Raw genomic sequence first — 13,197 nt, forward strand, 5'->3', positions numbered from 1 at the left:
TCAACAGATCTACATTAAAAGAGAGCACACAACATGACTGTCACATATAAGAAGATTTGTAAGATAAACTGAAGGGATGGTGAGCAGTAAATAAACGCTATACACAGTACGAGGCAGCATGCTGATTTCAAAGTGTCCCTGTGTCCATGTAAATCCTAGTAATTACAGTTTAGTGTGAAGGGAACATCAGGGTTAATTGACTAATAGAAGCACAGCATGCAGAATAACTTATATTTTCCTCAGAGCATTTCATCCTAATTTAACAAGAATGGAAAGCTCAAATCAAATCTGGCATGAACACCAAGAACAACCTGTTGCTCTGCCAGAAAACGCACAAAGTAGAGGACTCTTGTGTCCATCCTAGAAGTGAACAGGTATAGCTGACCTGTTTGAAATACAAATCAATAGCATTGAGACCTACCTTTCAGAGGAGAATAAGAGGATAAAGTCCAGCAGATCTCTTCACAAGAAGAGAAAAACCACCTGTTTGATGGTGATGATGGTTTTCCTCCTTCACTCTCTGGCTCTCACGCTCCCTCCCTCAGCCCTCGCTCCTCTCTCCCCTCTGATTCACGCTCAGATACAGTTACTCAGTAAGAGAAAAATCCGGGTCAATGCAGCTGCTTCAATATGCGAGAAAGGACTGACAGAAGAAGAAGAAAAGCTGAGAGCTGAAACGATTGAGGCGAACATGGTAACCTTGCTGTCTGCACTTCTATTCTGCAGAGACAATTTGTGTTGACATTTCAAATAAGAGAAGACTTAAAAAATGAGACTGTGCTCATGAGGATAAAACCACACATCACACTACTGTGCTACTGTACTGCCCCACCACTATTAGATACTAATATTATATTTTGTTTTAGATATAAACATTTAACAGCATTAAAAAATAAAATAAAATACGCAAAGCAGAAATCAGGATACATACAGCAGCTTTGTTACAATCCTACACATCTTAGTCTCCATCATAGAGTTGTGGTGGTGTCTCTCTGAAGAGTTTTTTAAATAGCCCATAATTTCTATTTCTTTTTGAATTCTGATTGTTGAGTCCTCAGATTATGTTTGACATTTTGTAGATCTCATCTATGATTTTCATCCAGAGTGTCATGAGGATCCTCTTGCACCATTTCCTTGTGACTGCTTTCTTGGCTGCTGCAAGCAAAATTTTAAATATCTTTCCTCACATTGTGCATTATTCATTGTAAGATTTCCTAGATATAACACTAAAATTATTTTGTAATTCATAACCCAACATTACCCTCAGCTCTTTCCATATATCATCCTGGTACCTGGTATCAATTTTCTTACATTTCTGAAAAATATGAGTATGATTCACATTTATATCTCCACACTGTCCTCAGCATATTTGTCCTATCTTTAAGAAAAGACTTTTGATCTTTGGTGTAATAAAGAATCTAATACATTTCCAACAAAATTCTTTCCATATCTTGGAGCTGGTAGTTGTTTTCTGGATGCCACAACAGCACCAGGATCTTCTGCACAGTTTCTCCACCAGCACCTTGAGAAACACATCCCATCTCCACCAGTAAATATTTTTTCTAAATACAGTTGAAATTGAATACACTAAAAACTGCGCTTACCTCGGCCTTAACATCAGAACCACAGGTAACTTTAATAAATCTGTGAGAGAATGCGAGAAGGGCCTTTTACCCCATCAAAAGGAGCATCAAATTAGAAAATTTTAATTCAAATCTGGTTAAATATATTGGACTCAGTTACAGAGATTGTTCTCTTTGACTGCAAGGTCTGGTGGCCACCCAAGACTTTACAAAATGGGACAAACAACCGACTGAGATCCAAATTCATCCTCTGTGTCCAACGGGAAACACCAAATAATGCATGCAGAGCAGAACTATGACAATATCCATTACCCATCAAAATACAAAATGAGAGCATTTAAATTTTATTCTCCTCTAAGAGAATGCGAGCCCGACACACTCCATAACAAAGTTCTGACCTCCAGAGAGCTGGCTGAGAGCGCCCCCCCTCAAACAGCTGGTACAGAGACTCTGTTCACCTGCAGAGTCTGCAGACACAAAACCAACCAGCTAAAACTAAATGATCTAACAACAAAAAGAAAACTATTCAACTCATTTGGAAGAATCAACCCCATAGACAAACTGGGTCCATAAAGAAGAAAGACGGTGCACCCACTGCAGCCAACAGCAGGTGGAGCTCCCGTTTCTAACGACCCGCTCGTTGTACAATGACGACAGAAACAAGTTCTCTCCACTCTTGACCAGCAAACAAAAATATTTTACCAGCATGACAAAAAAACAGACGCTTCCTTGTCAGCTAGGTGAAGATCAACACTGCAGATCCGCTTTATGTGAGCTGCTGTGACTGAAGATCCTCAATCACCCAACCACCATCATCAACTGGACTTCAGATTGTATACACAAATATATTCTTTTTAAAATTTTGTTCTACATGTTTCACCACAATCTAGAGTTAACACCTTTTTTCCTGCTATTATTTTTATTGCTTTGGCAATGAACCTAATTTATTTCCATGCCAATAAAGCTATTTGATTTGAATTGTTACAGACATTATGCCAGACCTCTGTCGACAACTGTAATTCAGATTCTTTTTCCCATGTCTCTTTAATATATTGTGTGGAGGTTGATCTCCTTGTCACTAAGCTTTGGCACATCTGGATATTACTCTACCTGTCTTATTTTCATATGCCTTTCCCAGTGTCCCTATGATTTAGTTTAGTTCCTCTGGAGTGTCTGCTTTGACCTCTTTCTTAAAGAAGTCTCTGTAAATACCTGAACAGATCTGTGTCCTCCTAATCATAGTCTCTCTTCAGTTCTTGAAAGCTTCTAATCCCTCCATTTTTTATAATCATCCTCAATGCTGTTGTTAAGCCATTGCTTTAATCTGGTGTCAAGTATCCCTGGTTTGAGTCTGGAGTCATAGGCCAACTAGATCAGGATTTTCATCTCCCTTTCCAGGGTATGTCTCCTAATCACTGTAAAACCAGACATCTAGAGTGACTGTGTCTAGCACTTTGAAATTTTTCTTAAACTTTTCTTTGTCAGTCATCAAGCTCTGTACATGATATTCCTCCCTATTTAATTCAATATCTTTCTATCTTGTGTCATATCTCATATCACAAACCAGCCAGAGTTCGGAGCTGCCCTGGAGATTTGGTTACATCATCCCTCCTTTATATCTGGGGGTGTAAAGAGTGGTGTATTTTACTCTTTTTGCCTTTCCTCCCTAAACAAACAAGATTTTTTCCCATTCCACAAATTGAGTCTGAGGAATTTTTAGAGGTAATGAGTGAAAAAAAAAATGGAGAATTCTTGATAATATGTTCATCTTAACAATTTCTACCTTGGAGCTGAAGTATAATGTGAGTATCGTCCACCTTTCCATATCTTTCTGAATTTCTTCATCCAGATGCCCATAATTTTTTCCATACACTGTTCAGACTCTGTCCCTCAAACTGGAAAAACCTCCCATCTTGTGACTGGAGATGTCATATATGTACCTCATGTGTGTATTTTCAACCATGTTAAATGAGGTGGATCTTGACTTTTCAAAACATTAAAATGTTAGCGAATGTGTAAAGAATCTGCTAACAGGCAGGCAGGGTGATGGCTGACTAAAATCAGTAGGGACAAAATATGAATCCCACATCAAGCCCACTTTACTCCTCTTGAGTTTTTAAACTCTGTCGTCCATTTAGGAAGAAAAATACAGGTTTATCTCAAAAAATTTAGACTGCCCTGTAAAAGTTCATTTTGAAGAAAAAAAAAAGGGAACGCAGTAGCGTTTAGTTGTGTGGCTACACTATTGCTACTGTTTTCACTCAGGTGCATGGCCTCTCTGAGCAGGGGGACACTGGACTGCTCTTAGTTCTGCACTGGACTTCTTGGGTTTATTTACATTCTTGGCTGATTTTGTTCTGTATGTAGAATTTCTGACAAAATTTCTCATTCTGCTAGTTAATCTCTCACTCTGAGGATCTGCTGTCATATGAGAACACAAATTTGGTGGCCTATTTTTTACCCAAAGGTGCTCTCATGTGTTCCAATGTAAACTGTACAGATATTTCTCATGGAAAATCCCCTTACTCCTCCACTTTACCGTCTATAAAAATACATACAACATAAAACCAGGCTGGAATAAACATGTAGCTGTCCATCATGCAGCAACAAAGGAGGCCTTCAAAGCTTGGATTCAGGCAGGCTGACTCAGGCAGGGGTCTGTCCTGGAGCACAAGAAGCTTACCAATGCTACGTTTAAATATGCTGTACGTTTTGTGTGCAGAAATGAGAGCGTAATGAGAGCAGACTGTATGGCTGAAAATCTTCTCAGTAACAAGGACACAGATTTCTGGAAGCAAGTTAGAGGCTTTAACAAGGGAACAGCAGCTCCATGCACAATAGAGGGAGTTTCTGGATCAGATAATATAGCCAGGTTACAGAGGACATGCTACCATGATTTATTCAGCTGTGTTAAAGGGGACCCTATATTATGGGAAAAAATGCCTGTGGTGATGTGGTGCGATTTACAACCAGGGACGTCTATCAAGCATTAGTACTGCTTTCTGATAATAAAGCAAGTGGCTCAGATCAGATCACTGCAGAGCATCTGAAGTTTGCTAGCCCAAAGTTTGCAGTACTTCTTGCTATGTGCTTTACTGGGACTCTATGTTGTCTGTTTTGTTAGTGCCTGTTATTGAGGACAAAGCTGGAAAGATTGGGATCTTAGATAATTAAAGGCCTACTGCGCTTGCCAGTGTGGTATCTAAGGCACTAGAGAGGGTTCTTTTAGATCGGATCACTAAATATATCGGTACCACAGATAATCAGTTCAGATTTAATCCAAGCATGGCATTGATCTCTGTACTTATGCCTTGAAAGAAACAGTTGAAGTTACAAGAGGAAAAATTTGTCTGTTCTTATAGGATTTATTGATGCCTCTAAGGCATTTGACTGTGTAAATCATGAAAAGCTGTTTATGAAATTAGGTAAAAAGGGGTGCAGAAATATATTGTAAGAATTCTGGCTTACTGGTATGCCAGTCAGAGTATGCAAGTCAAATGGGGAGATAGAGTCTCTTCACCTTTTGGTGAGAGCAATGGTGTACGGTGGGAGGGGGCTGCTTTCTCCTGCTCTCCTTAACCTGTACATTGATTTATCTCAACAACTGAATGGATGCAAAACTTGGTGTGTGTTGGGTAACAAAATAATCAATAATCTTATGTATACTGATTAGGGATGTCCGATATTATCGGCCTCCCGATATCATTGGTCGATAATAGCATAAAAATGTATTATCGGAAATTATCGGTATCGGATTTTCATTAAAAAAAAAAAAAAAAATTCTTTCAAAAAACTTTTACCCTGAGTTTAGATCAGCCAACATTTTTACTCCTTTGTTTACAATTACTAGTACTACTCTAGTCTGGACTGAAGCTGTTTGCCTTCAATGTTTTTGCTGTAGTTTTGCCATTTGTGAAGAAGTCAAAACTAAGTATTTTGCCTTAGTTGTAGTGGCCGGGTATTGTCAGGATTATCTCAGGGAGAGCATGATCCAAGCTGTTGTTTGAAACATGTAAAAAAAAATGAGAAAAAAGAAGCACTTGTCTTTTATAATAAATATGGCAGTGCCATGTTGGCACTTTTCTCCATGACTTAAGTTGAAGTTGTTTCTCATTTTTGCACTGGGAAATCAAATGTTTGCATTTGAAAGCCTTGTTGTTACATTTATGAATGCGTCCAGTGGGGCATCACAATAAAGTGACTAAATTAGGCATAATGTGTTAATTTCACAACAGGGTATATGTGATGTTGTTACCTTACATTAGTTTTGGTGGAAAAACCCCGCATATTATCGGTATCGGTTTATATCTGTATCAGGAATTAAGAGTTGGACAATATTGGTTATCGGTTATCGGTAAAAGAGCCAATATCGGACATCCCTAATACTGATGATTTGGTCATTCTTTCCCCCAGCAGCGCTCCGTTTCAGCAGCTTTTAAATATTTGTTCTGATATGGGTTAAAATTTGATGTTCAATATAATGCCAAAGAGAGCCCAATTCTGATATGTAGAACTAAAGAGGATAACGATCTCAACTTTCCTCATTTTTACCTGTCAGAGCAGGAGCTCACTGTCAGTAGCAGAACAAAATATTTGGGACATCTCATTACTGATAAAATGTGTGATGATGATGATTGGTATAGACAGTGCCGTATGCTGTATGCTCAGGCCAACATTTTGGCAAGGAAATTTTCTGTTCTCTGACAATGTCAAGATTACTCTTTAGAGCTTATTGTACCCCTCTGTATACCGCCCCCTGTGGACTAATTACAAAAAATCAAGCCTACAAAAGCTTCATGTTGCTTACAATGATGCTATGAGGATACTGCTGAAAAAACCTTGTTGGGAAAGTATAAATGAGATGTTTTGTCAAGCAGGAGTTTACACCTTCCAGGCTGTTATGAAAAATGTGATGTAAAAATTTATACACAGGCTAGAGGACTCTCAGAACTCCACAATAATGCTATTGACTAATCCCAGTCATAGTATTATAAGATACCAGTCATCCTTGTGGAGACACTGGTATGGGTGTCTTTTATAAATAGGGAGGTATTTTGTTTATCCATTGATTGTTTTTTTTTTTATATTGTTGTTGATCCTGGTTTTTATGTATTTGTTGTTGTTTATTTTTTTTATGGACTTCTATGTCTGCTAATAAAGATGGTGATGATGACTATGAACTGTGAAAAACAAATGCCCTATTTGCACGGGATAAGTATTACCTTGGGACCTCTGGTAATTTGAAATAATCTCACAAGACATCTGTGTTTTTAATCCTGTGCAAATCGATCACGTGTGTAATTTGTAAGGTAAAAATTCCAAGGCAAATGACCTACCATATATCAATGTACACAGTGTTGCACAGGTGATGCTCTTGTGCGATTGCTTGTTTTTTTACGGCCTGTGGAATTTCCTGCACCCTTCCTAACCAAGAAAATTAATACGTAGAGGCTGCACAGGACATTGTTAACAAAGTTTTGACACATATAGGTTATATAAAGGGCTTTTTTTCAGTAAATTGCAGCTTATGAGTAAAAATGGCTTTATTTTAGTTATTTAAACTCCGCTGTCCAAGTGTGCGCGCATGCGCCGCTGCTCTCTTCATATGCAGAGTGCTTCTGTTCTTCCTCTTATAATTGCCTGATCTCATGTGAGTATTATTTAGCCGTACATGTCATGCATAACACAATTTATGATTTAAAAAGTGTCGCTCAGCAACCAGTGGTTTGCCTGCAACAGCTGCTCAGCGTGAGGAGAGATTTTGTGGATGCGTAACGACTCAAGATGAATAGAGCACAATATAATATCCACAGCATCAACTACATGAAACTATTAAAACTACTACACCTATTTAATATTAGACATTTTCCTCTCTCATACATTAATATTTTTAGTCATGGACAGCTTGCTGCAGATCTGAAAATGCTAATAAATACGGCACATTTTGTCTATTGGAAACTCTAGTTAACAGTATGTATAAGACATATGAAGGGAACCCCTAGGTAATACTTATCCTGTGTGAATAGGGCAAAAGACAGTTTTTGCAGTCAGTTGCTCATCTTCTTCTCTGATCCTGTGGCAGGATACAAACGTAAAAGGATAATATTAATGAAAACTGTCCTTGATTGTCCTGTTTCTTTTGCAGTTTATAAAGTTGCATCCATCTTAATTTCAGTCTTTTTTCCATAACTGGTTAAAAACTACTCATGGGAGTTTCAAAGAATGAGTACTATTTGAGAAAGCATGTTTATTGTTCCCTTACAAAAATTCTTTACATACAGAATATGATTACTTTGTTACATATAAATACAAATATTACTTACATCTTATTTCAAAGTACAATCCAGCACTTTAAATCAAAAAACGAAGAAAATAATTATTAAACATCATCAAAAACACAACTGCAAAATCAGAGAGCCGTGGTTTGTTCCTGTGTTATCCCGGCATCTTTTGCCATGGAATAGAAATGGCCCTCTTCAGCAAGTAAGTTGCTTGGAGAATCAAATTCAACGATTCTTCCAGCATCAAGTACCATCACCCTGTGTAAGGAAACAAAGAAAGAAACGGTTACCTGCTAAGGAGTCTGTGTGCCATTACAAGCTGAAGGATAAAAGATCCTTTCAGTGGAAACTGCAAGTACTTTTTCTTTCTTGTAAAGGAAATCCAAGTGTACATACTGTGTTATCCATCTGTGCAAAAAGTCAGCTCATAGTAGAAAGCCTGCATTTAAGTGATCGTTGAGTTGCCTTTTGTTCAGTAAAATGACTTCATTTTTACAAGTATATGCTGTTTTTCCCTGTACCATTTGGAGTGTTTTTAACATTTAATGTAAGGTCTTCAAAACCAACATTGTAGTTTCAAGTAATGCTGAAGATTTTTCTGTAATGCTAGAACAAGTTTATTAATACAGAAATTCACGGTGCTCTAACTCACCTGGAGCTGTCCATAATGCTGTGCAGACGGTGGGCGATGGTGAGCACAGTGCAGTGTGAAAACTCCTTGCGGATGGTGGTTTGAATCAAGTCGTCTGTCTCCAGGTCAACAGCTGCCGTAGCTTCATCGAGAATTAAGATACGAGACTTCCTCAGCAGGGCTCGGGCAAGACACAGCAGCTGCCTCTGTCCAACGCTGTGGAGAAAAGACACACTCCACTAAGTGCCTTGAAACACAGTGACACACACAAATTGCCTTTAAAGTACACTCTTAAAGGTTAACTAAACCCGCAGACATCAGACTTACTTTGAGATAGAAGTCTGTATATGGGAGATTTAGTATCACTGCTGACCATTAAGTGTTCGGATATTGAAATATTAGCACAAAGTTTTCATATTTTATATTTTGAAAATACACATAGCAGCTGCCTTCTACAGGTTGCTTTAACTGTTGTTTTAACATGTAGTAGAAGATAAAGAATAAATATATTTAGCAGATTTTCTACTGGCTGAAATGGAGCTAAGTGACGTACGTGGGGTCATCCATCATCACCACAGTGTTGAACAGTTACTGCCCACTTTATCCCCTGATCGTTAACTTCACTAGTAGAAACTGACAGCTGAAATTCGTGGCTCCACCAATCAGAGACATTACTTTCACACTCTAGAATTGTAGGCAAAGTAGTGCAGTTGCCCCTGATTGCAAATAAACCATGTTTAGGTTGAAAATATATTTGCTTGTGTCTTCTTCAGCACATATTTTTGTTTTATACTTGATGATTACAGCTTACAGCTCACAAAAATCTGTCATTCTCTAACTTTGGTTCACTATACACAACTGCAATCCTGGGGAGACTACTGACTTGACAGTTGTTCAGAGGACAATCTGACACCCTTTTCTGACACCCTTCACATGGAGGGTAGGCCACAGAAGGTCACTGGTGAAAGCTCAGGCTGTTCTCAGAGGCTGTATCAAAGCAAATTTATGGAAAGTTGACTGGAAGGGAAAAGTGTGGTAAGAAAAGGTGTATAAGCAACAGTGATAAGCTCAGCTCTCAGAGGATTGAAATGAAGCAGAGTGAAGAACTTAGGAGAACTTCGCAAGGAGTGGACTGAGGCTTGATTCAGTGGATCAGAGACACAGATGGATCCAGAAAATGGGCTACAAGTGTCGGGTTCTTAGTGTTGAGCCACTCCACCTCTGAACCACAGATGTCATCAGCGTCTCACCTGGACTAGGGAAAATAACTGGACCGATGCTCAGAGGTCCTAGTCTTGTTTTTAGATAAACGTAAATTTAGCATTTTTTTTGGAGACCGAGGTGCTGCAGAAAGCCCATCGGTATCTAAGGACACACAACTTTGCACAAGCCTTGCACTCGTCCTAAAGCTGAATCTTGGAGCCACAAGACTTTTAACTTGCTGGAACTGTGGAATGAACATGAATGGACTGACCCCTGCTCACCTCTGGATCTGTTGGACATAAGACACACCGTGATCACAAGTAAGATACTTTGATCTGGGTATGTGCTCATGTGCTGTTGATTTGTTTTGCTATGTTCCCATTTTTTGTTCAGTACAGTGCCTTCACCTACACAAACATTGGCGTTACTGCTGCTTAATCAAAGTCCAGCCATGGAGTTTCTGTGTGTAGAAGTCATTAAATACTGAGTTTGTAGACTCCTTAGCCTGAGGTTTGTCTGTTCAAAGTCTACTAACTTTAGAGTCACATGTGAAACCACTGACTGACACCTTCAACACACTTTGCTTTGCTTGTATTGTATTGTTTTTGTTTGTTGTGGATTAGTAGTTATAATTGTTGTGTTACGTGTCATTGATAACACTGATGCTGCTTTATTAAGTAACTACTATAATAGATTTAAAGAGAAGATGTCCATGATGTCTGTGCATATACACGGTAATAATCTGCTATATAGAGCGGGTCAGTGTACAATTTCATGCTTTCTATTTATTCAAATACCAACCAACTACCAATTCAGTACACAATAATAACATTATTATTTGAATAATTAATTCTTAGACTGAAATTTGCTCCTTTTTTGTTGTTTAGGCTGTTTCCAGGGTGGTGCCCCATAAATTAGTAATCGTGTTTAACAACTTTATGTATTTTTATCAATTATTATTATTATAATCATAACCCCTAATATTTTAACAATAACCAAAGCCTAGCATTAAAACCCCCACACTATGATTTTTCAGTCACTACCTAATGCATGACTGTTGCCTCTGTTTAAACTTTCTATACTGTGTATAATTTTTGTGATGACTGTATAACATAACTATGACTACTATTACTTCAAAAACAAACAGAAGGCTTGCAGGAACTCTACCTTTAATGGTTAGTCGTAATCCAATAACATGAACAAATAATTTAAATTTAGATGCCTGAATTTTTCTAAGTCCTGACAACTAAATGGCATCTCTGTGGTGTTAGCTAGTGATGCAACATAAAAAACCATAATCCCCACCACTCACAAACACAACCACTGTGAAAATTAGGCCATCAACCACCTGTACTTGACTGCATCTGAAAATAAATAAATGCAATCAACAGTCAACAACTGCGGCCATCAGTCGAGGTGAATACTCGGCTTTTGGAGATGGGAATGCTAAGGGGAGAGTGGTATACTGCCATGGCTTTTTCATATGGTTTTAAATGCAGAAAAAATGTTAGAGGCTTTCTTTCTTGTACAGGACGTTTATATTATACATGGACAATTGTAGAGCTGGGTTTCCTGTGGATGCAGGACAGCTGGCAGGAACTAATTATATAGTCTTTTCATACCTCAAATGAATAGCACTTATTTTCATCCCTACCTGAGGTTTTCTCCCCCCTCTGCAACTTCATGCTGCAATCCTTCTTGCAGCCCTGCCACATAGTCCTTCAGGTGGGAGAGCTCCAACACCCTCCAGATCTCTTCATCGCTGAATTTGTCAAATGGATCAAGATTCATTCTCAGGGTCCCTGAGAACAACACCGGATCCTGTGCACAGAGGGTCAGATTTGTCAGTTATATTAATAAGAACTGTAAAAAAAAAAAAAAAAAAACAAAGCTAGGGTGTTTGCGTGATTACCTGTGGGATGATGGTGAGGCTGTTTCTGAGGTCATGCAGGCCTAATGTGGAAATATCTATGTCATCCAGGAGGATTCGACCTTCAGCAGCTTCGATTATTCTAAACAGGCAGTTGGTCAGGCTTGATTTTCCAGCTCCTGTACGGCCGACTATACCAATCTGAATTCAGTGAGAGAGTGCACATAAAATAAATAGATAGGTAGATACAAGGGCTACATTACTTTTTTTCAAAGATTTGTTTTTGTGCTTTTTACAACTTTATTTTAAAGAGGAAGACAGTGGATAGAGTCAGAATCAGGGATGAGAGACTTGGGGGTGAGACATGCGGGAAAGGGTCCACAGACTGGGCTTGAATCCGAGGCCGCTTGCATACCTGGGGCAGGACCTAACCACTTGGATATCTGTGCCCCATGGCTACAGGATTTTTATCAGAATGACATTTTTTATTGTTTATAGGAACAGAAACTTTGCCTTTGAATTTTGGGTCATGCCAGCCCTGAACTATAGGCCAAAACATGACCCAGCATGCTCTAGTGGTCAGTATTCATCCTCATCAGAGATTGTATTTTATTAAATGGTACTTAATATTTAAGCTTTTTAAACTTTAATTTTGAAAGATAGAAAACAAACATCCAGTTCAGTCATGACAGTAACTTCACAATGACAATGACAAAAGGGGGCAAAATGTTTGCTGTTATGATCATCTGCAGTGCCTATAAACTCGATTCACCCCCTTGGATATTCTACCCTTTTACTGATCTTCTAAAGCAATCATGGCCAATGTAATTTGGCTTTTTCGGAAAAAAAAAAAAAAAAAAAAAGTACAAAAACACTCTTTAATGTCAAAGTGAAAACATATTTCTACAAAGTAATGACATTGAAAAAATATACAAGTTAAAAATAAATGACTGCATAAATATTCACCTCCTTTAAAGTGAATCACCTAATTAAACAGAGGTCCAGCCAATTACTGCTAGTAGTCTCACAATTAGTGGAGTGACAAGCTCCTGACTGCAGTGAATGTGTCTCAAGTGACTGTAGTTTAAGGATGTCTGTGTCTGGAAGGTCCACTCAGTGGTTAATCAGTATTCCTGTTTACCATTACACCATGAAGACAAAAGAGCACTCCAAGCAACTCGGGGAAAAGGTCATTGAAAAGTATACTTCAGGGGATGGATACAAAACACTTCCAAGGCACTGAACATCCCCTGAAGCTCAGTTAAATCCATCAACAAGAAATGAAAGGAACAAGGCACATGTGCAAATCTGCCTAGATCAAGCCGTCCTCAGAAACTGAATGACTGTGCAAGGAGACTAGTAAAGAGAGGCCTCCAAGACACTTATGACTACTCAGAAGGAGTAACAAGCTTCAGCAGCTGAGACGGGAGAGACTGCATACAACAATTGTTGCCCAGGTTCTTCACCAGTCAAAGCTTTATGAGAGAGTGGCAAAAAGAAGGCCACTGTTGATTAAATGTTGACTAGAGTTCGCCAAAAGGCATATGGGAGACTCCATGGTCAAGCGGGAGAAAGTTCTTTGGTCTGATGAGACTAAAATGGTATTTTTGGCCATCAGACAAGATGCAA

The 13,197-nt window shown here is 38.6% G+C and overlaps 1 protein-coding gene across 1 annotated transcript in view; it reads right to left on the reverse strand.

The window, feature by feature from the left end:
- Window positions 1-7,815: 7,815 nt before the first annotated feature.
- The window catches only part of abcc2 (ATP-binding cassette, sub-family C (CFTR/MRP), member 2), a 47,147-nt gene continuing 41,765 nt past the window's right edge, over window positions 7,816-13,197 (reverse strand). The window contains exons 29-32 of the mRNA XM_041789092.1: window positions 11,611-11,769; window positions 11,353-11,519; window positions 8,517-8,711; window positions 7,816-8,122 (exon numbers count right to left, since the gene is read on the reverse strand). Coding sequence (XP_041645026.1) covers window positions 7,993-8,122; window positions 8,517-8,711; window positions 11,353-11,519; window positions 11,611-11,769 — 651 coding nt within the window. The 3' untranslated portion in view covers window positions 7,816-7,992. The remainder of the gene's footprint in view (window positions 8,123-8,516; window positions 8,712-11,352; window positions 11,520-11,610; window positions 11,770-13,197) is intronic.

Source organism: Cheilinus undulatus, linkage group 6, assembly GCF_018320785.1.
Source record: "Cheilinus undulatus linkage group 6, ASM1832078v1, whole genome shotgun sequence".
Lineage (NCBI taxonomy): Eukaryota > Metazoa > Chordata > Actinopteri > Labriformes > Labridae > Cheilinus > Cheilinus undulatus.